Here is a 23,896-nt window from a genome sequence, read left to right as displayed (position 1 = left end):
TATAAAAGTAATAGTAGTAGTTGTAGTTTAGGTTGTATAAATGATTGGTGAAATTGACAGTAATAATAATAATAATAACAAATGTAAAAATGTTAATCTTCCAAATATATTACAAAAGTTGATTATAAGATACTGTTGGCAATCGGATCCAACAGTATATCAATTAAAAAGACGTGTTTTTACATTGGTTTGTTGGAGATGGTTTAAAGAGATTGCTTTCTATTTCGATTCTCTGGTTATGTTCTATAGTGATTTAAGTATCATTACTGAATTCCAACAGCATCTCACCTCAAAATACAATATTTATAATGAGAGTTACCAGAACCAACAAATACAATCAATAAAACTATACAACAATGTAAATAGAATAGAGCACTACCGTACTCCAACTGCTCAATCCAATCAAATCATACAATCATTCTTTCAACATCTACATCCATCACTCAACCTAATAAAGTTATTTAAATCACCACTACAAGAAGATCTATTTAATAATATTATACAAGTATTATTTAACAATAACAATAGCGACAACAACAACAATAATAATGAAAATAATATCATTAATAATAATATAAAGAAATATTCATATTTTGATATGTTTCATTTGGGTGTAGATGGATTATCTGTAATATATGAACGTTTGACTGATATCAAAACATTTGATAGTGTATCATTCAACTGCTTGAGAATATCGAATCAGATTGTTAAATTTCTTAAACAACATTCAACACATCTCCAACAAGTTAAGCTAAAGGGTATGCGAACTCTTCCAACCAATCTATTCTCCAAGGAGAGAGCTTTGTCCTATAAGTGCTTGACTCGCTTAGATCTGGTTTGGCTCAATGTCTCTGAGAGCTTTATGGAGTTCCTCGAGGAACTACCGGCACTGAAGATTCTACAGTTCGGTATGTTCATCACTCCATATAGTGAGACCAATAAATCACTGCTGGACAAGCGATTCGCCCGGTATCTAAAGCAGAGCAAGTTGGTCCGACTACACACAAAGGCAGCAATTTCACACGTGGAACTCGATGCACTGGCGCAATCCACTACGCTTACCGAAATTGGCATCTGTACTCCACTCGAACTAGGCAATGCAGAGTCCATCCCATTGCTTCCCACTCCATTCAAAGCCAATCTTAAGAAACTACAGATACTCGACTATCTGGTGTTTACAACATCTCTAATGCAATTCTACGAATTCTTTCATCTTGAGACACTGGTTATTAGCAATGGATATACGGTTGCCTCTGAAATACTTGCCAGTTGTATGCAGCACATGACCAAACTCCGCAAGTTTGTTATCGAGTACCACATGTCGGTCGGAAGTCGCTATCACTACAAGCCGATACTCGATATCATTAAGCAAGGCAAGCTAAAGAGTCTGGAGTATCTCTCGTTATGCGATGTCGACAGCAAGGAGCTTCCAGAGGTATTGGAGCTATACAAACTACAACCAAAGCTTACCGAGCTTAGATTATCACTAAAAGAGAATGAGCGAACATTCCTAGTAAAAGCTTCCATCTTCCCATTTATCCAACAACTCAAACCAAAATACGATATCAATTACTACTCGAATAGAGATATCACAACCTTTCATTGTGCCCGACATCATCAATTATCAGAATACTAATCTAACCCCGAGTTCCCATCTGTAATAATAATAATAATATTAAAAATTGTACAATATTAATAATAATTTTATTAGAATCAAACGAAGTGTTGAAGATGAAAAGATCGTCACACTTGAAAACTACTTTTAAAAGTCGTATCAATTTTCAATTTTGTCTTCAAAATCAATTCTTGTGTCGACAATTCAGAAATGGTTAAGATAAAGATGTTAGTGAAGGATCTTCTTGCCGCACAAAGAAACATCTAAAAATGCCGTACTAATACAAGATTTTTGTATCAAATCAATTTCTAATTTTCAAAATGAAAAAGTAATTTTCGATTGATTTTTCTGTTTAGTGCAATGGTTGCACTTTTGACATCATCACTTTGGTTGAAGATGCATTTTCACTTTTTCTTATTTTTTTTGCCGACATATCTTTGAATTTGAAAAAAATCATGATGTTTATTAAGATTGAATTATTTAAAATTTTATTTAGTGATCATCTTGAAATAATAATAGTAATTTTTTTTTCTATAAATTAAAAAAAATTGAATTACTATCCATCATCACCATTTATTATTATAAATAAATTATGCAAAGAAATAAAATTTATCTATCGATATTGTGCTTATCCATTTTAATTTCAATTATTAGTGGATTTGAAATATATTTACCGTACACCCAAAATGTGTTTAAACCAAATAAATACTCTGGTTGTATTTTAGATACATCCATTATTCAATGTAAAAAAATAAATAATTCATTTTTGTAAGTAAAATCTAATTGATATATATTTTTTAATTTTTTAAATATTTATTTCTATAAATAAAAAGATCATGTCCATCCATTTCAGAATGTATCGAAAACATTTCAACTTTAAAGAAAAATGATATCTCTGCCATCTTGATCCCAGCTGGTTCTTATTCTGATATAGATTGTCCAGGAGAAATTGACTTTAATTTGCGTTCCAAAAATGTAGTTTTTACTTCTATGGATGGTCAAGCTAATTTTGATTGTGGAGGTGTAAGTAACAATTTATAAAATTGATTTTTTTTTTATATATTTAACTCTTTCTTTTTTTTTTTCTTTTTTTTTTTTTTAGAAACAATTTATTTCATTCAACCTTGATGGTAGACTAAATTCTTCCATTGTATTTAATGGTTTGAATTTAACTGGTTCTTCCGAAAACACAGGTGGTTGCATCAATATTGATCAAGAAGGTGACCAAAGATTATCAAGTGTTTATATGTACAATATGACTACTGGTCCAAGTGGTTGTTCCTCGGAATTGGATGGTGGATTTTTACAAACCAATGTTAAAAAGGTAGTCATTTCCAACTGCACACTAGGAAATAATACCGGATCTACCGGTGGTGTTATCTCAGCCCATTATGCAGATGTCTTTGTTTCCAACTCTTCTTTCATCAATAACACTGCTACTTATAATTTTGGTGGTGCTGTTATTGCCAATAACCTAGTTTCCCACAATTCTAGCTTTGTCAATAATACTGCTTTGACTGCCGGTGTATTCTACATCTATGGTACCACAGAGATTCACAATTCCACATTCTCCAATAATTCTGCTTCGTTTGAAGGTCTTGCAGGAGTCCTCTATTGTGGCCAAAACATTACCATTTCCAACTCTACATTCTCAAACTCTACCGCTGGTATGGCTGGTGCTATCTTTGGTTTCAACATAACCATTTCCAATTCCACTTTCCATAACAATACTGCAAATGGTACTGTTGAATTTGGTTTCGGAGGTTCTATGGTTGCTCTTGAGAATGTAACCATCGCAAACACTACTTTCGAATTAAATAATGCTACCATAGGAGGTGCTATTTTTACTAGTGCTCATACATTTTCAATGATCAACAGTACTATGAAGCATAACAATGCTACTTCTGGTGGCGCCATTAGTTTTAGAAATTTGGATCTAACAGTAAATGTCACTATTTCCAACTCCACATTCCATAATAATACAGCATCCTATGAAGGAGGAGCTATTTATCTTGAAAAATCAGAGTTGTTTAATCTCAATTTTACTGGATCCCTTTTCAATAACAATTCGGCCAGCGTTGCAGGTTCAGTATACTTTGCCAGTGCTCCTTTGACATTTATTGGTGGAATTTTTATCAATTCAAATAGTTCAGAGTATGTAATTATTTAACAAAAAAAATTTTGATAACCTTTAAATATTATACTAATTTTTTATTTTATAGATCTAATTTCAAAACATTTAGTTCATCCTCATTGAAAAACGTAAACATTGCCAACTTCACCAACACAGATCTTCCAACCTATAATGTACCAATTTTCCACGACCCAAATTCCACTTATGTAAGTAAAATAATATTAGTTTGTAAATTTAAGATTAATCAAATATTAACTTTTGTTTTGTCAAAAACATAGTGGAGAGCTTATGGAGTTCAAAGTCAATGTAATTATGGCTTTGCAACCATCACTTCAGATGGTATTATAGAAAGCTGCCAGTGTATTCCACCTGCTTTTGGAAAGAATTGTAATTTGTTGATATAAATTACCTATCAGATTTACTGATCATATATAAAAAATAAAAAATTAAACTTTATAAACTTTTTTTATCATACTATTTACTACTAATTCTATCAGTTCATTTTTACAATATCTTTGAAATTACGCCTAATATTTATCCTCACATATAAAAACTAAAACAATTTCAACTGTATTATGTTCAATAACATTTACAAAATAAAATAATAATAATAATAATAGTGGGATTCATTTTTAACTGTAACGACAATCTTTTATAAATATAGTAATAAATATTAAACCTTTTTTTTTTTTTTTTTTAAAGTAGATAAAAAGAAACAATGCACATGGTGGTACAAATTTCTAAATTTGGTGTAGAATCATTGTGATTTTCGAAATTCCAATCTGTAGATAATATATATTTGTTAAATTATATTAGGGTGAGAGTGAAGGAGAAATAAATCTATGATAAATAGGTTAAGAAAAATAATTATATTTTTTAGTGAGTGAGAAAAATTAAACTTGGTTTTTGTTTTTTTTTTTTTTAAAATAAATTTTTAATTTAAAAAGTGCGAAATGTGGTGAAATTCGTGGTGTAAAAAGGTGAAAGTATGTTTGGTATTTTTGACCAATAGATTTAATTCTTGACAGTGTTGAATTACTATTGCTTTAATTTTTTTTTTTTATATTTGCATATTTGATAAGATATAATATAACGACTCTTATTTTTTTATTTTATTTTTTTACTTATTTATTTCAAACCACCACTATTGTTACAACTTAACACATTCCAGCTACTACCACTTATATATAAAACACAAGCACAGCTAAACATATTAAACTCTTAATACATTTAAAATTGACCTATACATATAAATAAAACATCATTAGTCATTCTAATGTTTTTATATAATCCAAAATAACAATATCGAATTGATTACATTTAGCACTTTTACTAGTGCAACTAACAACAACAATTATCATTTAAAAAATAACAAACAAACCATCATTTATGTTATTTGACTTTGTGGCATTGTATTGAAATAAAGGTAATTTTAATTAATTGTGTACATAATAACAATAATAATAAAAAAACCAACCAAAATATTTAATTTCAAATTAAATGATAGGATCAAAAAAGGAGAGGAAAATAGAAGGTGCACTGTGTGAACCTTTATAAATTCAGAGTATTTCATACTTTTTCTTTATTGTTATTATTATTTGTTATTTTAAATTTATTTATTTCAATGTAGATAATTATAATAAATTCATTTCCGATTGAATTCTATAAATAAATATTTTTAAAAAAAAGAATGAAAAACAAAAAAGGAGGATATGTTTCACTCCATCCAGATGAATATGATGCAGAGGAGGGAGTAAGAGAAGAAAAAACTTATGATGTTTCAAAAAACAACTCTTCTAGATTGGAATTTCATGAAGTTGAAATTGAAGAGTTAAATTCTTCTTCTTCAACAACCCAAGTTTGGTAAGAAAAACAAAAATACTTTTTCTTTGCAAAAATTTTTATTTTTATTTTTAACTATTTTTTTCTTTTTCAGTTCATCATTTGAAATAGATAATGAATTTTGTGAAAAGTTAATAGATGCAGACCAAACATATTTAAAGAATTTAAGATTGGATCCTAGTTGGTCTAACCGTCTGGAATCTAAATTTAAGACCGATCTACAGAATGGTTTATCGCGAGAAGAAGTGACCAATGGCTTTGAGGAGAGACGTCGGATCTTTGGAAGAAATGAGTTGCCCAAGCTAAAAGAAAGAACATTCTTTTCGTTCTTCTTGGAAAGCTTCAAAGACCATACTTTAATATTGCTGTCGATATCTGCTATCGTATCTCTGATCATTGGAATCATTTGGCGTAGTGATACCAATGGTTGGGTGGAGAGTATATCGATCATCTTTGCTGTGGTTATTGTGGTTACTGTTACAAGTTTGAACAACTACTCAAAGGAGAAGCAGTTTAGAAAGTTGAATTCCAAGAGAGACTACCGAAATGTCAAGGTGATTAGAAGCGGTACTCAGTTGGAGATCGATGTGCACGAGCTTAATGTCGGTGATATTCTCATGATTGAATCGGGAACTATTTTGCCTGCCGATGGTATCTTGATAGATGGTTACAATGTGACGTGTGAAGAGTCTTCGCTCACCGGAGAATCAGCTGCCATACACAAGGTTGTCAGTGGAAATGGAGATGTTCGAATGCTTTCCGGTGCAAAGGTTACCGAAGGATATGGCAGGATGTTGGTTGTTTGTATAGGTGAACACAGTATCCAGGGAAAAACAATGATGTCCTTAAGAGGTGAAGATCAAAAGACACCACTCGAAGAAAAACTCGATAAACTTGCTGACACCATCGGTAAGATTGGTTTATCCATTGCCATAGCCACCTTCTTGATACTAGCGCTCAAGTTGATCATCTTGAATATCATTCACCATCGTCCTTTCAACTCTGACTTTGTGAACCTCCTAATGGGTTACTTTATTACATCGATTACCATTGTGGTTGTTGTGGTTCCTGAGGGTTTGCCGCTTGCTGTCACCATTGCACTTGCCTACAGTATGCTAAAGATGCTCAAAGACAACAATTTGGTGCGTAAGCTTGAAGCTTGTGAAACTATGGGTAGTGTAACAACCATTTGTTCAGACAAGACCGGTACTCTAACAGAGAATAAGATGTCTGTTGTAGCTGGATTGGTCATGGGTATCAAGATGCGTGAGGAAATCGGAGGAATCGACACAGCCAAGCTGTCCGACACCATCAGCTTTTCACAGAGAGAGCTACTACTAGAATCAATCGCAATCAACAGTACTGCCTTTGAGCACTATGATCCAGTGACAGAGTTAACGACATTGGTTGGTAACCAGACTGAGTGTGCATTAGTGGCATTTGGTAGTAAGCTTGGAATTGATTTGGTTGGCTCTCGTAAGAAATACAAGCTAGAGACATTGATCCCCTTCTCCTCGACCACCAAAACAATGACAACTATCGTTGTACTTCCAGATGGAAAATATAGACTATTCATCAAAGGTGCTCCAGAGCTAATCATCAATCGATGTGTCCAAATATTCGGAACAAAGATCATCACTGAAATGAAACCAGAAAAGAAAGCCAAGCTTCTCGCTTTTGTCAAGTCGATGTCTGTCGATTGCCTTCGAACGATTTCACTGGCCTATATTGATGTCAACAGCAAACCTGATGATTGGAACCAATTCCAACCCAACAACCTCATCCTTCTTGGTGTCTTTGGTATTCGTGACCCAGTTAGAAAGGATGTTCCAGAAGCAGTTAGGATCTCACAGGGTGCTGGAATGACCGTCAGAATGATCACCGGTGACAATTTGGATACTGCAAGAAACATTGCAAAGAAAGTTGGTATCCTCAAAGAGAATGGCATTTGTTTGGAAGGTGCACAGTTTAGAAATTTGAACCAGTTCGAAATGGAGCAAATGTTACCATACATTCAAGTGATTGCTAGATCATCACCAATGGATAAGCATCTATTTGTCCAGAAGCTAAAGGAAATGGGTGAAATTGTTGCTGTAACAGGTGATGGTACAAATGATGCACCATCTCTCAAGCTTGCAGATGTTGGATTCAGTATGGGAATTTGTGGAACAGAAATCGCTAAAGAGGCATCTGATATCATTCTAATGGATGATAATTTCTCTTCTATTGTTAATTCTATTAAATGGGGAAGGTATAGTATATATATTTAACAAAATATTTGAAACACTAATATTTAATTATTTTTTTAATAGAAATGTAATGGAGTCAATCCAGAAATTCCTTCAATTCCAATTGACTGTCAATATTGTTGCTGTTTTCATTTCATTCATCGGTTCAATCTCCAATGAAAATGGTATTAGTCCACTTACTGCCATTCAATTGCTATGGATCAATTTAATTATGGATACATTTGCATCTTTGGCATTGGCAACAGAGAAACCAAGAGATGATGTCTTGAAAAGAAAGAGTTATGGCAAGAATAGTAAATTAATTACAAGAACAATGTGGTATAATATTATTGGACAAGCATTATATCAGGTATGTCTTTATAATTTATAAATATAATTTTTAATGAGAATATTAATCAATTTTATACAACTTTAATACAGTTAACTGTCTTATTAATTTTAGTTTTCGTTGGAGCTGATATCTTTGGAATCAAAGCAAATGGTGTACACCATTTCACAATCATCTTTAATACTTTTGTATTCTTACAAATATTCAATGAAATCAATTGTAGAAGAATTGACAACAGTATGTTAAACATAATTAATAATTTAAATAATTGATAGATGTATTAATCTTCTTCTAGAAACAAGAAATGTATTCCAAGGAATCTTACAGAATTGGCAATTCTTAACAATCATGTCAATAACAATTGTAGTCCAATTCATTCTAGTAGAGTTCGGAGGAGAGTTTATTAAAACTCAAAAGTTGTCGCTTTTAGAATGGGTGGCTTGTATTGGTTTAGGTTCAATTGGTCTTCCTATTGGTTTTTGCATTAAATCATTCACAATGAAACTCTTTAAACGAAAGAAATTAGTTTCACAAGCCAAGGCTACACCACAAAAGAGATGGAGAAAAGTCATCAACAACACAAGATTGCAAATTAGAATCGTTTCAAAGATGAAGAGATTGGCTGCAATGAAGAACAAACAAAGAGATAATATAGAATTACAATGCACTGAAGTAGTAGATCCAAATTTAAAGGCACCATTACTTCCAGGAACACCAAATAGATGATTAGCTAACCGAATAAATAACAAAAAATAATTTTTTGATATTACTATAATAAATAAAAAACAAACAATACCTTTAATAATATATTATAGATAGTTAAACTGTGGGTTTTTATTATACATTATAATACATTTAATTACTATACATTTCATCAACGCTTGGGTATTTAATACATTTTCTATGAATAAAAGATGGACCAGATTCGTCGTATTCTTCTTTGGACATCCACATTTCTTGGAAGACTTCAAGAGATGTTAGGATGGAACCACCCAACCATGCAGAGAACTTTCGATCAGTAGGTGCAATTACTTTGATCTTCATACCTTGAGGTGCCAATGATCCCAACTCGCTATGCAGACGATCTGATATTCCTGGAAACATGGTTGAACCACCAGCCAAAATAACATTACCATACATATGCTTTCGAATATCACTTTCACATTTCATGATCGAATTATAAGTAATTGTATGAATTCCACCTGATTCGACACCAAGCAGTGATGGTTTAAACAATGCCTCTGGACAAAGGAATCGTTCACTTCCTAACGTGATCACATCTCCACCAGGTATTTCATATGATTTATCGAGTGTTGTTGAGGTGGAAGCTGTAGCCAATTCACTTTCGTAATTCAATGAAACGTAGGCAAGCTTCTCCTTAATGTCACAAACGATCGATCGCTCTGCGGTTGTAGTGAAGCAATAACCACGCTCCGTAAGTAACTTCATCATATAGTCTGTTAGTTCTCGACCACCTATTTCTAACCGACCAATTGCGTGTGTCAAAGCATTACCTTCATATATTGGGACAATGTGAGTTATTCCATCACCTGAATCGATGACGATACCTGTTGATCGACCAGAAGCATAGAGCGATAGCACTGCTTGTATAGCAACATAGAATGCAGGAACTGAGAACGTTTCAAACATGATTTGAGTAAGCTTTTCTCTGAGTGCTTTGGGGTTGAGAGGTTGCTCTGTGACTAGAACAGGATGTTCCTCAGGTGCAACACGAAGCTCATTGTAAAAAACATGATGCCACAGCTTTTCCATATCATCCCAATTCACAATAGCTCCTCGTTCCACTGGATATCTCATTGCAGCATACGATCTCTTTGAAACTGCCTCATCTCCTACATAACAATCTTTTTTCATTCCAAACAATTCAGAAGGTGTCCGTAGTCTTGCAATGATGGTTGGGAACCAAGATCTAGGTGCATCATCTCCAGATAATCCAGCTTTAGTAGTACCCGAACCCTGTCAATTTAAAATAATTAATATTATTATTATTTAAATATAGTGCAAGTTAATTTACATTATCTATAATTATTGCAGATACAAGTTCTTCATATTCAGACATGTTTAAGTTTTATTAAGTTATTGACTTATTAATTAAATTAACACAAAAATTCTTTTTTTTTTTTAAAACCAAAAATTTCATATTAATTTTTTTTTAAGTTTTTGCCCATTCTTTAAGTTCTTATTGCTCATTAAGCTATTTGAGAATCCATGAATATGAGTAACCAAAAATAAAAAAAAAATCTTATATTTTTGAAGTTCAAAAGTATCTATTCATAAATTTTATTTTAAAGGGTTACCAGAATCATTTTTTCAAATTAAAAGTTGAAAAATAACTGATCTTTTTAAATAGAATAACAATTAACTATTTTCGATATCTTTGAAATAATAATTTCTTTCAGAACAAAGTTTTTTAATTTTAAACTTTAAATTCAAAAAACATCCTTAAAACCAAAGTAAATACAATAAATAAAACCAATTTTCCTCTTTGACCAACACTTGAAATCAAAGAGTCATCTTTGAAAACAAAGAATTAAAAACCACATAAATTTTGCTGAGTTTTTTATTAATTTTTTTTTTTCCAATTGGAATTTCCAGTGGAAAATGGAAATATTTTTTGGTATAAAATGGTATAAGTTTTATGCAGTAAATTAAAATTAATATAATCAATCTTAAAATAAGAATAATCTAGTAATATATTATAAATAATAATTAAATACCAATAAAATGAGCACCACCTACAAAATTAAAGAATTATTTTTCTTCAACAACACATGGAAATTTACTTTAAACTCCAAAGATGTCTCCATTACAATTAAAAATCAAAGTGATGTAGAAATTAATGGTTTAATCGCTCCATCAATTTATAATAGTAATTTATTAAGATTGGAGTTCATCCATGAAAATCAATTATTTTATATTACCCACGGAAATGCTCTTCCATTGCTCGGTATGAATAAACAATTATATATGAACCATATCAACATTATCAACGGTCGCCAATACCATACCACTCCACTTGGTGAAAGAATCTTCCTCTTGGTTGCTTTATATTTCCTTGGTGTCTTCTGTTGGGTATGGGCACTTATCCCAGCTGCTGTCTACTCTGTAGGATTATATTTATTCTTCAGACATAGAAGCATTGTAATTAGAAAGCTACCATCGGAATTACAACAATTCCAAGGACCATCACAAGACCAATCCCAAGAACCATTGATTTCCTATGAAACAAAAAACCCAGTCATGACACATGTATTGCTTCCCTTCGACGAAAAACTTCAACAATTCCGCCAATGGGGATCATCTAAATCAACAACTGCACCCACTGTCATTCAAACACCAACTCCAACTCCAACTCCAACTCCTCATTATGTTAGCCCATCAATCAATCAATCAACACCACTCATGAGCAATGGATCTCAAGTTCCACAATACACAATGGTTCAACCAAATATTTACGCACCACAACAAAGTCAAATGTATTCATATACACCAGATGTACAAATTAATCAAACTGTTTCAAAATAAATATTATTTTTGTATTTTTTATTAAACTATTAATTTATATTTATACAACTTAAATATTAAAAAGTTTTATTTTCAAGAATTTGTTCAAATCTTTTTTGAATATCAATGAGATCTGATGATTCGACAAATGCACCTTGATTTAAATGTAAAAACAAAATAAATCTATCTAGCGACGGGTGGTCCAATCTTCTAAGTTTAAGATTAAACTGTAAGTCTGAGAAAAACTCTAGATTGACCACTGATTTAGGAAGAGATTGGAGCGATATTGAGTTACAATATATTGAGGAAAGAGAGAGTGATCTAATCGATGGATTTAACCCACTTAATGACAATTGATTTCTCCAATCCCAATTGGTGTTGCCGCGAATAGACAATGATTCAAGCGTATCGGGTAAACTGCCAGCAGGTAATGGCGATTCTAAGTAATAAATATCAAGACTCTTGATACCATGTGGGATACGATTCAACTTGATCGAGTCTGGGTACGATTCCAACTTTAATGTTGTTACTCTACTTGGAATCTGTGAACAATCGATTACCTCTGTGAATGAAGATAGTAACTCTAATGATCTAAGTTGAGTTGGAAGAATACTATTGAAATTTTCTTTTGTTGTGTTGAAGAATGAACCAAGCTTAAGTGATTCCAGGGTAGATGGAATATAGGTATCATTACTTTGTTGCTCGATACCCGTATTATCTATAGATTCATTGTCACCAAAACAAATCAAATCACCGGAATACGAAAATAGAGTCAAGTGTTTCAAAGTACTTGGTAAAACGCCTTTCGCGATTGGATAATCATAGCTATCATTAACTATTTCCAAACACTCCAAACCATGAGGTAATGTATCTCTGTCTAGTATGCATTCACACATGAGAATTAGATTCTTTAGTGTATTTGGTAAGAATCCTTTTGCAAATCTATGTTCTCCTACCAGCATAAGCGTTTCTAGACATGGCGGTAACATTGCATTGGGACCAAATGTAACCCTCTTATGAATTGCCAAGTACGTCAAGTTGGAAGGCAATCTATAGTCAATGTCAGTAGAAAGAAAGCATTCCAATGAATGTATTCTATCGATTGCTGGTATATCAAGAATAGATCCACCATATTCAAAACAGTTTAAAGCTATCTCTACAATATCAACTGGTATATCTTTTTCTGTTAATGCATTGAAATCACCTTAAAAAAAAAGATGTTTAGTTTATTGTTTGCTTTTGTATGTACTTTGATTTACTATTGTAACTATACCTGGACTAATTCTTTTTGTATTTAATAGAATTGGATGATCGAGGAATTGAGCAACTTTTAATATTGTTTTCTTAGTATGATTACTATTTTCAATGTTGAACGATTCGATTTGATTGGAGAATGACTTTAATTGAAAACCCTTTATTGCATATGCTATAGTATCATTTGTAACAACAAGTGGTATATATAGATATCTTTGACGATTTTCAAACAACTGTTTACATAGTAATGAGAAACATATCTTATCTAAATTATCTAAATAATCAATTATTTTCTTTAATAATATAAATGGTAGTTGAACTAATCCATTTTTATCATTACTATTCATTATTTTTACTTATTTGTTTAGATTTAATAAGTAGGAGTGAAACCTGTCTTTTTAAACATGTCAAAGAAATTATTTTTAAAAATCCAGATATAAATAGGAAAGTTTATTTTATTTTATTTTATTTTTTGTTAAAAATGAGCAGATATACTTTTACTTTATTCAGATCCCACTGATAGAATTGTATCATCTTCATTCTCAGAGTCAATAAACTCATCATCTTCTAAATATGATTGATAATTTTCATCTTCACTTCTTGTGTAATCATGATCGGTGTCACTCTCGCAATCTTTTTTTTCTTTTTCTTCTATTTGCTTGTTGTCTAATTTAGTATCATTGTTTGACTCTTGATTTAAACATGATTCATTGGTTGTATTATCCATCTTTTCTTTAATTACTCCATCAGTAAAATGATCTTTATCTGAATGATCAGAGTCATCATATAAATATTCACTATTGGGACTGCCTAAAATCATTTCCCTAATTATTGGAAATCAAGTTTCGCTTTGGTGATAAATGTATGATTTTATTTAAAGTTTGAATACACAAAGTTGACCTGGATTTCCTTTTATGTTGCTGGTGGTCGATAATATTTGATTGGTAGATAAGTTGTATTGAACGAATGTTGATTGATTGACACCAGACATCGATCCACCAAGCACATAGATAATATCATTGAGAATCGCAGAGCTGGTGGGGAACTCCATTGTCGGGAATCTAACTACTATTTGGGTGTCGCCATTGGTTGGATTCAGTGAGAATAGATATGAACTGGTACCGTCGAATCCTGTGAATAATAAATCACCACTGCCATTCAGATAGGTTACGAATGTAGGATAACCGATTTTATCGATCCAGTTGTCAATCATCGTAAGAGGTTTGCCAATGGTATTACCTTTGAAATCCATCGTAAATAGATAAGTACATCCTTGATATTTACTGCATGTCAGAGCTTTGCCAACATGCTCTCCTCTATAATTGACATCGCCGCTCACCACCACTTGACTGTAGAGATCTATCGATTGACCCGATGATTGTTCGGGATCGTACGAAGCAATGATATAGATAATATCGATCTCTGGAAGGTAGATGACAAACTCTGATGATCCTGCAGGTTGATTTACAGCCGGTAGTTTGGTAGGTTGCATCACTGTGCTGTTGGTATCACCAGTCAATGTATTCAGTGCACTGATAGTCAACGAGGTATCTATAACATAATAGTAGGATGTTGAACTATCGACATTCATATATGCTGTTGTCCATATATACTTTAAGGAATCACCAATTCCATATACATATGATGATTGTAATTCTTGTGATTTCTTTTTGAAACAAGCTTGGTATTATTATTATAAACTTACAACAATTTATCAATTGAATATGATACTTACCATATTTAATATATCAATACCAAAAACCAATTGATTATTACTATTCATTTGATTACCTAATAGTAATGCAGTGTTTGAATTCATAATGAATATCTGTTGATAATCTCTATCTACAAGTTCTGCAATACTAAAGAACGATTCGAATTGGCCTGTGGACACATTAAAGTATGTAATATTACAACCACTCTCTGTCAATGCTAAAATCTGTACAGGTGATCCATCATCATCATCACCATTATCTATATTCTTTGTAAAACAAACAATTAGTAAAAAAAAAATAGAATAGTTTAAATTGTGAATTGCTAATAACATACAGATATAGATAATGAAAATGAGCAAATAAATAAATAAGGAATAATTAAAAATACAAATAAATGTTTCATTTTTGTGCACAAAAAATAAATATCTTTAGATAGATTAAACTGATGTTAACATCTAGAATAGGTAAGAATATGGTTTTACATTGTTTCATATCAATGTTCTATATTTGGTGAAATTATTATTCCTTTAACTATTTCATTGTAACCCAACAGAATGTTTGTTGGTTGGTGTTTGTCCCCGAAACTAAAAAAAATCAAAAAAAAAAAATATCTTTCTGTTGGCTATAACCTTCTATAGATGTTTAACACGATGGTTAATGATTTTTATTTATTTGATTGGCATCTTCTGTTTCTTAAGAGGTATAACTCTATCTGCTTTTTTACATCTTGGAACTGGAACTGGAAACGTTTCACCTAATGAAGATGATGATGATTGTGATTCATTGAATGAAGGAAATGATAGGAAAGTAGGAGAGACTGCCAAATACTGTTGTTGATTATATATTTCTTTTGTGTAGGTAGCACACTCTGTTCTGTTTTCACGTATCCATTTGGCGAGTTCAGGATAACCATTTTCCTCAGCAATGACAGCGCCGGCCGATGAACAACCTTCTGTGCGGTTGGCATGCATCCACTCCACGATTGTTTGATATCCTTTTCTAATTGCGTTATCCATTGCATCGGTGCATCCTTCGCTCCTGTTTTCATGTAGATATTGCGCGATACTAAGGTAACCTCCATAGCAAGCCATATTCATCGCATGAGTTGAACATCCTTCACTTCTATTTTCATTTAACCACATTACCATCTCAAGGTAACCATTGGCAGCGGCTTGATCCATAGCTTGCTCAGTACATCCTTCACTTCTATTTTCATGCAGCCACTTTACCAACGAAATGTAACCTTCGCCAGCGGCATCAGTCATGGCTCTTACCGTGCAACTAGCTGTAGTGTTTTGATTCAACCACTTGATAACATCCAAGTATCCGTTTTTAGCTGCTTTGTCCATTGAATCAGATGTAAATCCTTCAGTACGATTGTGATATAACCATTGAACAATGTTTAGGTGTCCATTAGCTGAAGCTTTATCAATTGCATCCGGAGCACATCCCTCAGTACGATTGTGATGAAGCCATTGAATGATTTTTAAGTTACCATTGGCAGCAGCTTTCGCAATTGCAGCATTGGTACAACTGCCTATTCTATTATCGTTCAACCATATTAAAATTTCAAGATTACCTCGTTCAGCTGCAACATCCATCAATGCCGCTGACCAAGTACCGACGTCGGTGTACACGACATTCTTTTCCTTGAGATACTTGAGCAACTCGATATTGCTAGAGGATACTGCTTCGTGATAGACCTCGGCTGAGGAAAGTACATTCTCTCTGCCCTTGGAGAGCAGCTCTATCATATCGATTCTACCTACTCTGGCAGCGAGTTCAATTGCCAGATGTATATGGTAGTCCTTACTGGTGGCGCTGATCCTGTCATTCAAGAACTTGACCAATTCAATATTTTGAGTGAGTGTTGCCTTTGATAGTGCGTGCTCATAGTGCCACTTGATATCAGTCAAACCACAGAGAAACCTCACCATTTCGAAATTCTCGTCCTTCGACTGTACGGCAAACGTCAGTACATCGGCATTACCCATTGGATTCCTACAGAGATGAGTAGCTCTTTGTTGTTCCAAGATATACTTTACGATGTTCAGGTTTCCACCCAAAACAGCACTCCTTAGAATACGAAAACCCTCCATCTTTGTCAAAAAGTGTATTGAACCAGACTTGAAATACTCTTTCAACTGCTCCAAATAGCCATTACCTGCCAGTACAAAGGGTAACTGTATCAATTGATTCCAGGTGAATCGCTCCTTATTTTCATAGGGATCAAACTGACATGAATCTCTTACATATTCAAATATTAAATTTCTTAAAACTATATTGTTAAATACTACTTTAAATATCTCTATATCCATATATCAAAAAATAATAATGAAAATGCTTTTTGATCATAAAACTGATCTCAGCGGCTGAAAAACTTAAAAAAGATTCTTTTAAAATTCCAAAACTGGAAATAAATATTTATTTAATAATATACAACAATAAATTTAAAACAAATATTTAATATTTAATAGAATCCTCCGGGGCATGGATATCTCATCTTATTCTTGAAATGGAAGTCTTTAGTTTGTTCGCAACTATAGCAGAAATGATTTCCACAGACGCATGTCATATCGTTGCATCCACCATCTTTTTGAATGATTACAAAGCAGTGTGGACAAGTCTTTGTGTTGTTTTGGATCCATTGTTTGATGAGCTTGTCACGCTTATAAGCGACTTGCCACTTTACATTGTATCCTTGCATTGCTGTAAGCTTCTTTCTTCTACCTTTGATCATGTCGGTGTTGTGGTGCTCTGATCTCCACTTTCTTCCACCATTCCAGAATCGGTTGTGTTGTCTGTGATTTTGGAATGACACATAGTTCTCGACTTCGTTGATTTGGAATTGGTTTTGTTGCTCCGTTCTCGAGAGGACATAGTCCTTGACGTCCTCCCATTGCTCACAGCTAAAGTCGTAGTGAGAGTGGTCACGACACTTGATACAGAATGCGTAGTTGCAATTTGGACAACCAACCAGATTCTCGTTGTTGAATTCCATGTGCTCGTCGATCTTGACGGTGCTCACAACCATTGCGACATGGCAGCTTGGACACTGTTTGCAATTGTCGTCCTTCTTGAGATGTTGTAACAACAGCTGCTGGTCGTAGCTTGCGAATGTCTGTGCATCGAGGAAGTGCTTTACCTCCTCGTAGGAAATGATTCGCTTACAAGTGGTGTGTGGACACTTGATGTCTGGGTAGCCCATGTACAACTGTTGTTTGGCATGCGCGATGATACACTCCGTACAGAAACGATGTTCGCACTCATCGACAATATAGAACTTGTCAATCTCCAAATCATCCAGACAAATACTGCAGTAGTGTTTCTTTGATCGATTGACCTTTTCCTGTTCTTCTTGCTCTGCTTTGAGCATCGCCATTAGCAATCTCTCATTGATTTGCTCCTCAGTTTCACCAGCACCACCAGTACCGTTGTTATTCTCTGATGCACAACTATCAACACTGCCATTGTTTGTCAATAAATGATTGATTGTATCTTCAACATTATCATTGTGTGTTTGTAAAGCTGACTTTACACTTTCAACTGAAAGTGATGGAAATAAATCTAAAATGATACTGATATTTTCTTCCATCTTTAAATAATAAAAAATATATGCTACACTATACACATAAAATAAATATTTATATTTTATACTAAATTTTTACATTAAATTAATTATCTAGATTGATCCCAAAAGAGATCTCAACTTTTTGGTAAATAGACATTCAAAAAAAAACTTGAGAAAAATGAACCAAAAAAAGAAAAATTTTTTTAGAATTTTTCTTGTCAAAAAATATTATTATTATAAGAATACAACAATGGACACAAGTTAGAATCAGTTATCTAATAATTTTGAAACACATGTTTGGTGAATTAATATGTATATATATTAATGACTTGACTTTCAAAGAAAATATGATATTATACATTATTTATTTATTTCTAACATTAATATTGTGTAAAGTTGATTTTTTTTTTTTTTTCTTTTGTAACATGATTAAATAAATCATTATTTTGAGTATTTGAAAAAAAACAAATTATTAATATTCAAATACATAAAATAAATAACATAAATTTAAACTTCCAGGAATCAATAAAAAGGCGCCTTAATTTATAAAAAAAAATTTGTGATTATTTTTTTTTTTTTAAAAAAAAAAAAAAACATTGCACCGTATTTTTTTATAATTATTTCTTTATTTTTATTTATTTTTATTTATTTTTAATCTATATTTATACTTTTTTTTTATTTTTAATAGAAAAACAATCAATTTAGTTAAAGACAGATCTCTTTCAACTAAATAAATAAAGTAGAAAAGTTTAAAAGTAAAGAAAAAGATAGAATATGTAAATAGTCGAAACCACAACATAACAATAATAATCATCATCAACAACACAACAGAGAATCTAAACTCTTAAGTTCATCAGACTAGACTAGACTAAACTAAACAATTAGTGTTTCTTTTGTTTCGTTTTGTTGTTTTTTTTGTTTGTTTTTAAAACTATTATTTGCTTTTATTTATTTATTGTAAATATCGAAAATATAGAAAATATAGATCTACTACTACTTCTCAATTGAATAGAATAGTTTGTTTACTTTGTAAATTAAAGACACTCGGTATATATAGAGTGACCGACGAAGTAAAGAGAAACAAGTAGTAAAAATGAAATGATGATAGATTGGATCTGTATTTTTATATATTGTTTGGTTTGCAACGACTCATTCTAATATATGCTCTTAGTAATAAGATTGGTAACATAAAACAACCAATCATTAAATCAATCACCAATCTGTTGATCATTTACAACAACAACAAACAGCGCAACCAAACACCTAAATATTTACCAATCATCGTTTATCAAACTCAGTTTGATCAATTGTTGTTAAAGGACGAGCTCGTCTTCCTTGTCCTGGTGTTATACAACAGTAATATTTGTGATATTTAACCTATTTTGTTCATATTTTTAATCAAAAAATTAAAATTCTAATCTAAATTCAACACACAGTTGATTACTCTTGTTACTTCTACCTCTACTACTTCCACCACTACAAATAATAAATATCATTCAACACAACCTATATAAAATCATAACACCAAGTTGTTGTTGTTATTAGTTATTATTAAGAAGACAACAACAACAACAAGCAAACACAAATTTATTTGTTTGATCAAACATTGACTCTCACACACAACCACTCATTAATTCTATCTCATAAAGTGCAATTTAACAAACTCACCACAAAAGATTGATCAACTAAAAAAAAAATAATAACAACAAACAAAAAAAGAAAAAAAAGAGTTGTCTGTCAACTTTTACTCTTTAATTAATTCTATATTTATAATTATTATTATAATATAATAATTTTTTTTTTGTTTTTTTTTTTTTATAATTAGTAATACCATACGATCATAATAAATAAATAATAGAATAAACAATCAATCAAGCTCGACCAAACCAACTGTAATAATACTATATAGTAATATCATATATACCCTAATATCACATTGCAAAGAAAAGGCATTCCAATCATTTATAATTTTCAACACAAACAAACATCACTGAAACAAAAAAACAAAAGTCTTTTTTTCTATTTCTTTTTGTTTTTTTTGAATATTTATTTCTAAACCCCAATCATATCATTTAATTATATAATATATTGTACATTTAATCAAAACTATAATTAATCGTTATATCCAGATATTTATTTATTTATTTTAAATCACCCAGATTTAACAACGATCAACAGTTTTTTTTTTTGCATCAAAAAAAAAAAAAAAGGCTTGAACTTTTTTTCTTATTTTTTATTTTTTTTTTATAATTTTTTTTATTTTACAAAGAGATCACTGTTTTTGTGTATATATTTAGAATACAATTCAAAAACAAATAATATTATTATTAAGAGTCACCTAAAACTTCCACAACCCGTTGTCCAACAGACACACACAATCAAAGGTGCAGCAACAACAAAGACACATCAACCTACTCCTTTCAAAATTTTTAGTTTTTTTTTCGCAACAATCCAATTTGGTTTTTTTTTTAATTATTTTTTCAATTCAAAAAAAAAAAATTCAAATTTTTGTCAACACATATTTTGTCTTCATAGTACACAGTAACATATTATTTTTATCAATTGAATAATAGATATCCATTATATCACCACTCTCTCAAATCGTATTTTAGTCAACAGAGTCAAAAATAAAATAGACTACTACTTTTAAAACAACATCAAAATAATATCTGTATCATATATATATAAAAAAAACAGAGAAGATAAGATTGAAGAAATCGAAAGAAAAGAAAATATATTTAAATTAGTAATAATAGAAAAAAAAATAGTGTGTTGTTTATTTTTGTTTAGCACAGTTGTTTAGTTTAAGTTTATTTTAAAAATTTCGATTTTTTTTTTCATAGTTTTTTTTTATTTATTAAAAAAAGAATAATAATAATAAGAATAATAAATTAATAACCCATATTATATATATATATTTGAAAATCAAATTACAGAATATAAATAAAGCACAAAAGATGACAGAAATCAATTTAGATTCAATTATAGAAAGATTACTAGAACCTAGAACATCAAAACCAGGCAAACATGTCGATTTAGAGGAAGATGAGATCAGATATCTGACGATTCAAGCGACAGAGATTTTCATTAACCAACCAGTATTATTAGAGCTCGAAGCACCGATTAAGATCTGTGGTGACATTCACGGACAGTATTATGATTTGTTGCGTCTTTTCGAATATGGTGGATTGCCACCCAATTCCAACTACCTCTTCCTCGGAGACTATGTCGATCGTGGAAAGCAATCGCTTGAGACCATCTGTTTGTTGTTGGCCTACAAGATTAAATATCCAGAGAACTTCTTTATTTTGCGTGGTAACCACGAGTGTGCATCGATCAATCGTATCTATGGTTTCTACGACGAGTGTAAGCGTCGTTACAACACCAGACTCTGGAAGGCATTCACCGACTGCTTCAACTGTCTTCCAGTCGCTGCCATCATCGACGAAAAGATCTTTTGCATGCACGGTGGTCTCTCGCCAGATTTGAAATCGATGGAACAGATCCGTCGTATCGTCAGACCAACCGTCGTACCAGACAACGGTCTTCTTTGCGATCTCTTGTGGGCCGACCCTGACAAGTCCGTCCAAGGTTGGGAAGACAACGATCGTGGTGTATCTTATATTTTCGGTCCCGATATTGTAGAGCAATTTTTAAAGAAACATGATCTCGACTTGATTTGCAGAGCTCATCAAGTAAGTAGCAAACAACAACAACAAGCAGCAGTGTGATCACACCATAATAGCTTATATACTAACTAATCATGATTATTGTTATATTATATTATAGGTTGTTGAAGATGGATACGAATTCTTTGCAAAGAGACAACTTGTAACTTTATTTTCAGCACCAAATTACTTTGGTGAATTTGATAACGCCGGTGCAATGATGGGTGTTGACGAGACTTTGATGTGCTCTTTCCAAATTCTGAAACCCTCTGATAAAAAGAAAGGAATAGCAGACAACAACGGTAGACCACTTACACCACCTAGAAAACAACAACAAAAACAACAAAAATTAACAAAATAAATAATTAAATAATAATAATAATAAAACTAATAATAATTAATAATAATAAGAATAATAATAACAATAACAATAATAATCGCATTCAATAATATTTAAATAGTTAATAATAAATTATCTACACAGCTCCGTCCCAAATTGAAAAATCACTCGATTAATAGCTCTATCTACCACTAACCAATTGGCCAAAAACCAAAACAAACAAACAAACAAAAACAACAAACAACAAACAAAACACATTTAAAATTTTCTTTATTTGTCTTGCCAAATAATATCTTACAAATATAATGTCTAATCATTTCATTCACAACTATAATATATCGACTTTTTATCATCACCAAACAGCGTTGTTCATTTCATATCTCTAACAACCACTTCCTTTTAAAAAAATTCAAAAAAAATAATAATATATAATTAATTTATCTTAAACCAAAGAAAGTAATTATCTCTTGTTAACAATTTTATTTATTTATTCTTGATTTTTTTTTAATTTTTTTTGCATTAAAATTAATTGTTTTTTATTTTTATTAATTAAAAAAATATCTGTATTTTATTCTCACCTGCTTTGGTTGGAGAGTAAAAATCAATTTCAATCATAGAGTTGAGATATACAAAAAGGACCAAGGATATTAATCCAATTTTGTGATGTTGGGGATTAAGGTTTAAAAATAACACTCTCAATGGTAAATTTTTAAATCTCTAATTTTTTGGTTTTTTTTGATCCCAACACAATTTTTGAAAAAAAAAACAAAAAAAACCAACACAAAAAAATAAAACAAAATTTTTTTTGCAATTTTCAGTATGCAATAATTTTTAACAGTAAGACCTTCATTACCGTTTAACACCTCCCTTTCACCACCTTAATAATTAATTGTTATCCACACGCCGGTCGTCAGTCACATCATCCTGCCAAACAAGTCATTCAGTCAGTCACTCAGTCACTCAGTCACTCACAACAATAATATCAATATATAATATTTATTTACACTTTTTCCGTTGTTCCATACATACATTCATATCCCATTAAAATTAATTGTAGTTCTAATATCTATAACCTGTAGGACCAATACTTTAAAAAAAAAAAATCAAAAACAAACAAACAATAATTATTAAAAGAAAAAAAAATAGATTTTTTATATAACTTTTTTTAAATTTGTGTCAACAACAAATATTACTTGTTTCTATTTTTGCAATTTTTTTTGTTTTAATTTAAATTTCAAATATTTGATTCAAATTTGTGTTATTTTTCTTTCTCTGTTTCCAACCCCACAGCGCAATTATATAGCACAACACACACTCACACAAACACATTCACACACCTACAACCATTAGCAGTAGCTTTTCTACCACTTATAAGTATAGGAGTAATAGTAAGATTAAAATATAAATATACACATATATTTTGACACAAAAGACCATATACTAATAGTTACCTTATATATATAAATACATATTTATTAAACAATTTAATTTTGTTGAATTCAACTCAACCTTCACCAATAACAACAACAATAACAACAACAACAACAACAACAACAACAACAACAACAACAACAACAACAACAACAACAACATTATTCAATCAAAAAATATCATAATCATCATTAGGTTTTTATTTTTATTTTATTCAGTCCTAG

The 23,896-nt window shown here is 31.4% G+C and overlaps 10 protein-coding genes across 10 annotated transcripts; 4 read left to right on the top strand and 6 right to left on the bottom strand.

Annotated features, from left to right (window-relative positions):
• Window positions 1-40: 40 nt before the first annotated feature.
• Window positions 41-1,636, top strand: PPL_06018 (uncharacterized protein; the record flags this gene model as incomplete). The annotated part of the gene is made up of 2 exons (XM_020576887.1): window positions 41-969; window positions 1,234-1,636. 2 exons carry the CDS (start codon window positions 41-43, stop codon window positions 1,634-1,636), a joined length of 1,332 nt encoding a protein of 443 aa, XP_020433299.1.
• Window positions 1,637-1,935: 299 nt separating this feature from the next.
• On the top strand, window positions 1,936-8,894 carry PPL_06017 (uncharacterized protein; the record flags this gene model as incomplete). Its single annotated transcript, XM_020576886.1, has 12 exons — window positions 1,936-1,943; window positions 2,449-2,638; window positions 2,718-3,769; window positions 3,838-3,955; window positions 4,028-4,088; window positions 4,452-4,479; window positions 4,697-4,729; window positions 5,439-5,612; window positions 5,686-7,842; window positions 7,904-8,189; window positions 8,228-8,405; window positions 8,464-8,894. 12 exons carry the CDS (start codon window positions 1,936-1,938, stop codon window positions 8,892-8,894), a joined length of 4,716 nt encoding a protein of 1,571 aa, XP_020433298.1.
• A 129-nt stretch (window positions 8,895-9,023) lies between these two features.
• On the bottom strand, window positions 9,024-10,248 carry PPL_06016 (uncharacterized protein; the record flags this gene model as incomplete). Its single annotated transcript, XM_020576885.1, has 2 exons — window positions 9,024-10,145; window positions 10,204-10,248. 2 exons carry the CDS (start codon window positions 10,246-10,248, stop codon window positions 9,024-9,026), a joined length of 1,167 nt encoding a protein of 388 aa, XP_020433297.1.
• Window positions 10,249-10,913: 665 nt separating this feature from the next.
• Window positions 10,914-11,714, top strand: PPL_06015 (uncharacterized protein; the record flags this gene model as incomplete). The annotated part of the gene is made up of 1 exon (XM_020576884.1): window positions 10,914-11,714. One exon carries the CDS (start codon window positions 10,914-10,916, stop codon window positions 11,712-11,714), a length of 801 nt encoding a protein of 266 aa, XP_020433296.1.
• A 56-nt stretch (window positions 11,715-11,770) lies between these two features.
• On the bottom strand, window positions 11,771-13,294 carry PPL_06014 (uncharacterized protein; the record flags this gene model as incomplete). The annotated part of the gene is made up of 2 exons (XM_020576883.1): window positions 11,771-12,897; window positions 12,943-13,294. 2 exons carry the CDS (start codon window positions 13,292-13,294, stop codon window positions 11,771-11,773), a joined length of 1,479 nt encoding a protein of 492 aa, XP_020433295.1.
• Window positions 13,295-13,449: 155 nt separating this feature from the next.
• Window positions 13,450-13,767, bottom strand: PPL_06013 (uncharacterized protein; the record flags this gene model as incomplete). The annotated part of the gene is made up of 1 exon (XM_020576882.1): window positions 13,450-13,767. One exon carries the CDS (start codon window positions 13,765-13,767, stop codon window positions 13,450-13,452), a length of 318 nt encoding a protein of 105 aa, XP_020433294.1.
• A 54-nt stretch (window positions 13,768-13,821) lies between these two features.
• Window positions 13,822-15,065, bottom strand: PPL_06012 (uncharacterized protein; the record flags this gene model as incomplete). The annotated part of the gene is made up of 3 exons (XM_020576881.1): window positions 13,822-14,613; window positions 14,683-14,928; window positions 15,051-15,065. The coding sequence occupies 3 exons, from the start codon at window positions 15,063-15,065 to the stop codon at window positions 13,822-13,824; spliced, it is 1,053 nt and encodes a 350-aa protein (XP_020433293.1).
• A 265-nt stretch (window positions 15,066-15,330) lies between these two features.
• On the bottom strand, window positions 15,331-16,980 carry PPL_06011 (uncharacterized protein; the record flags this gene model as incomplete). Its single annotated transcript, XM_020576880.1, has 1 exon — window positions 15,331-16,980. The coding sequence occupies one exon, from the start codon at window positions 16,978-16,980 to the stop codon at window positions 15,331-15,333; it is 1,650 nt and encodes a 549-aa protein (XP_020433292.1).
• Window positions 16,981-17,132: 152 nt separating this feature from the next.
• PPL_06010 (uncharacterized protein) lies at window positions 17,133-20,075 on the bottom strand (the record flags this gene model as incomplete). Its single annotated transcript, XM_020576879.1, has 4 exons — window positions 17,133-18,257; window positions 18,928-18,959; window positions 19,678-19,709; window positions 20,065-20,075. 4 exons carry the CDS (start codon window positions 20,073-20,075, stop codon window positions 17,133-17,135), a joined length of 1,200 nt encoding a protein of 399 aa, XP_020433291.1.
• A 1,115-nt stretch (window positions 20,076-21,190) lies between these two features.
• pppB (serine/threonine-protein phosphatase) lies at window positions 21,191-22,262 on the top strand (the record flags this gene model as incomplete). The annotated part of the gene is made up of 2 exons (XM_020576878.1): window positions 21,191-21,928; window positions 22,023-22,262. 2 exons carry the CDS (start codon window positions 21,191-21,193, stop codon window positions 22,260-22,262), a joined length of 978 nt encoding a protein of 325 aa, XP_020433290.1.
• Between the last annotated feature and the right edge of the window lie 1,634 nt (window positions 22,263-23,896).

Source organism: Heterostelium album (genome assembly GCF_000004825.1).
Source record: "Heterostelium album PN500 unplaced genomic scaffold PPL_contig13, whole genome shotgun sequence".
Lineage (NCBI taxonomy): Eukaryota > Evosea > Eumycetozoa > Acytosteliales > Acytosteliaceae > Heterostelium > Heterostelium album.
Note: the sequence above shows the minus strand (reverse complement) of the source record. Positions and strands in the feature narration are given on the sequence as shown.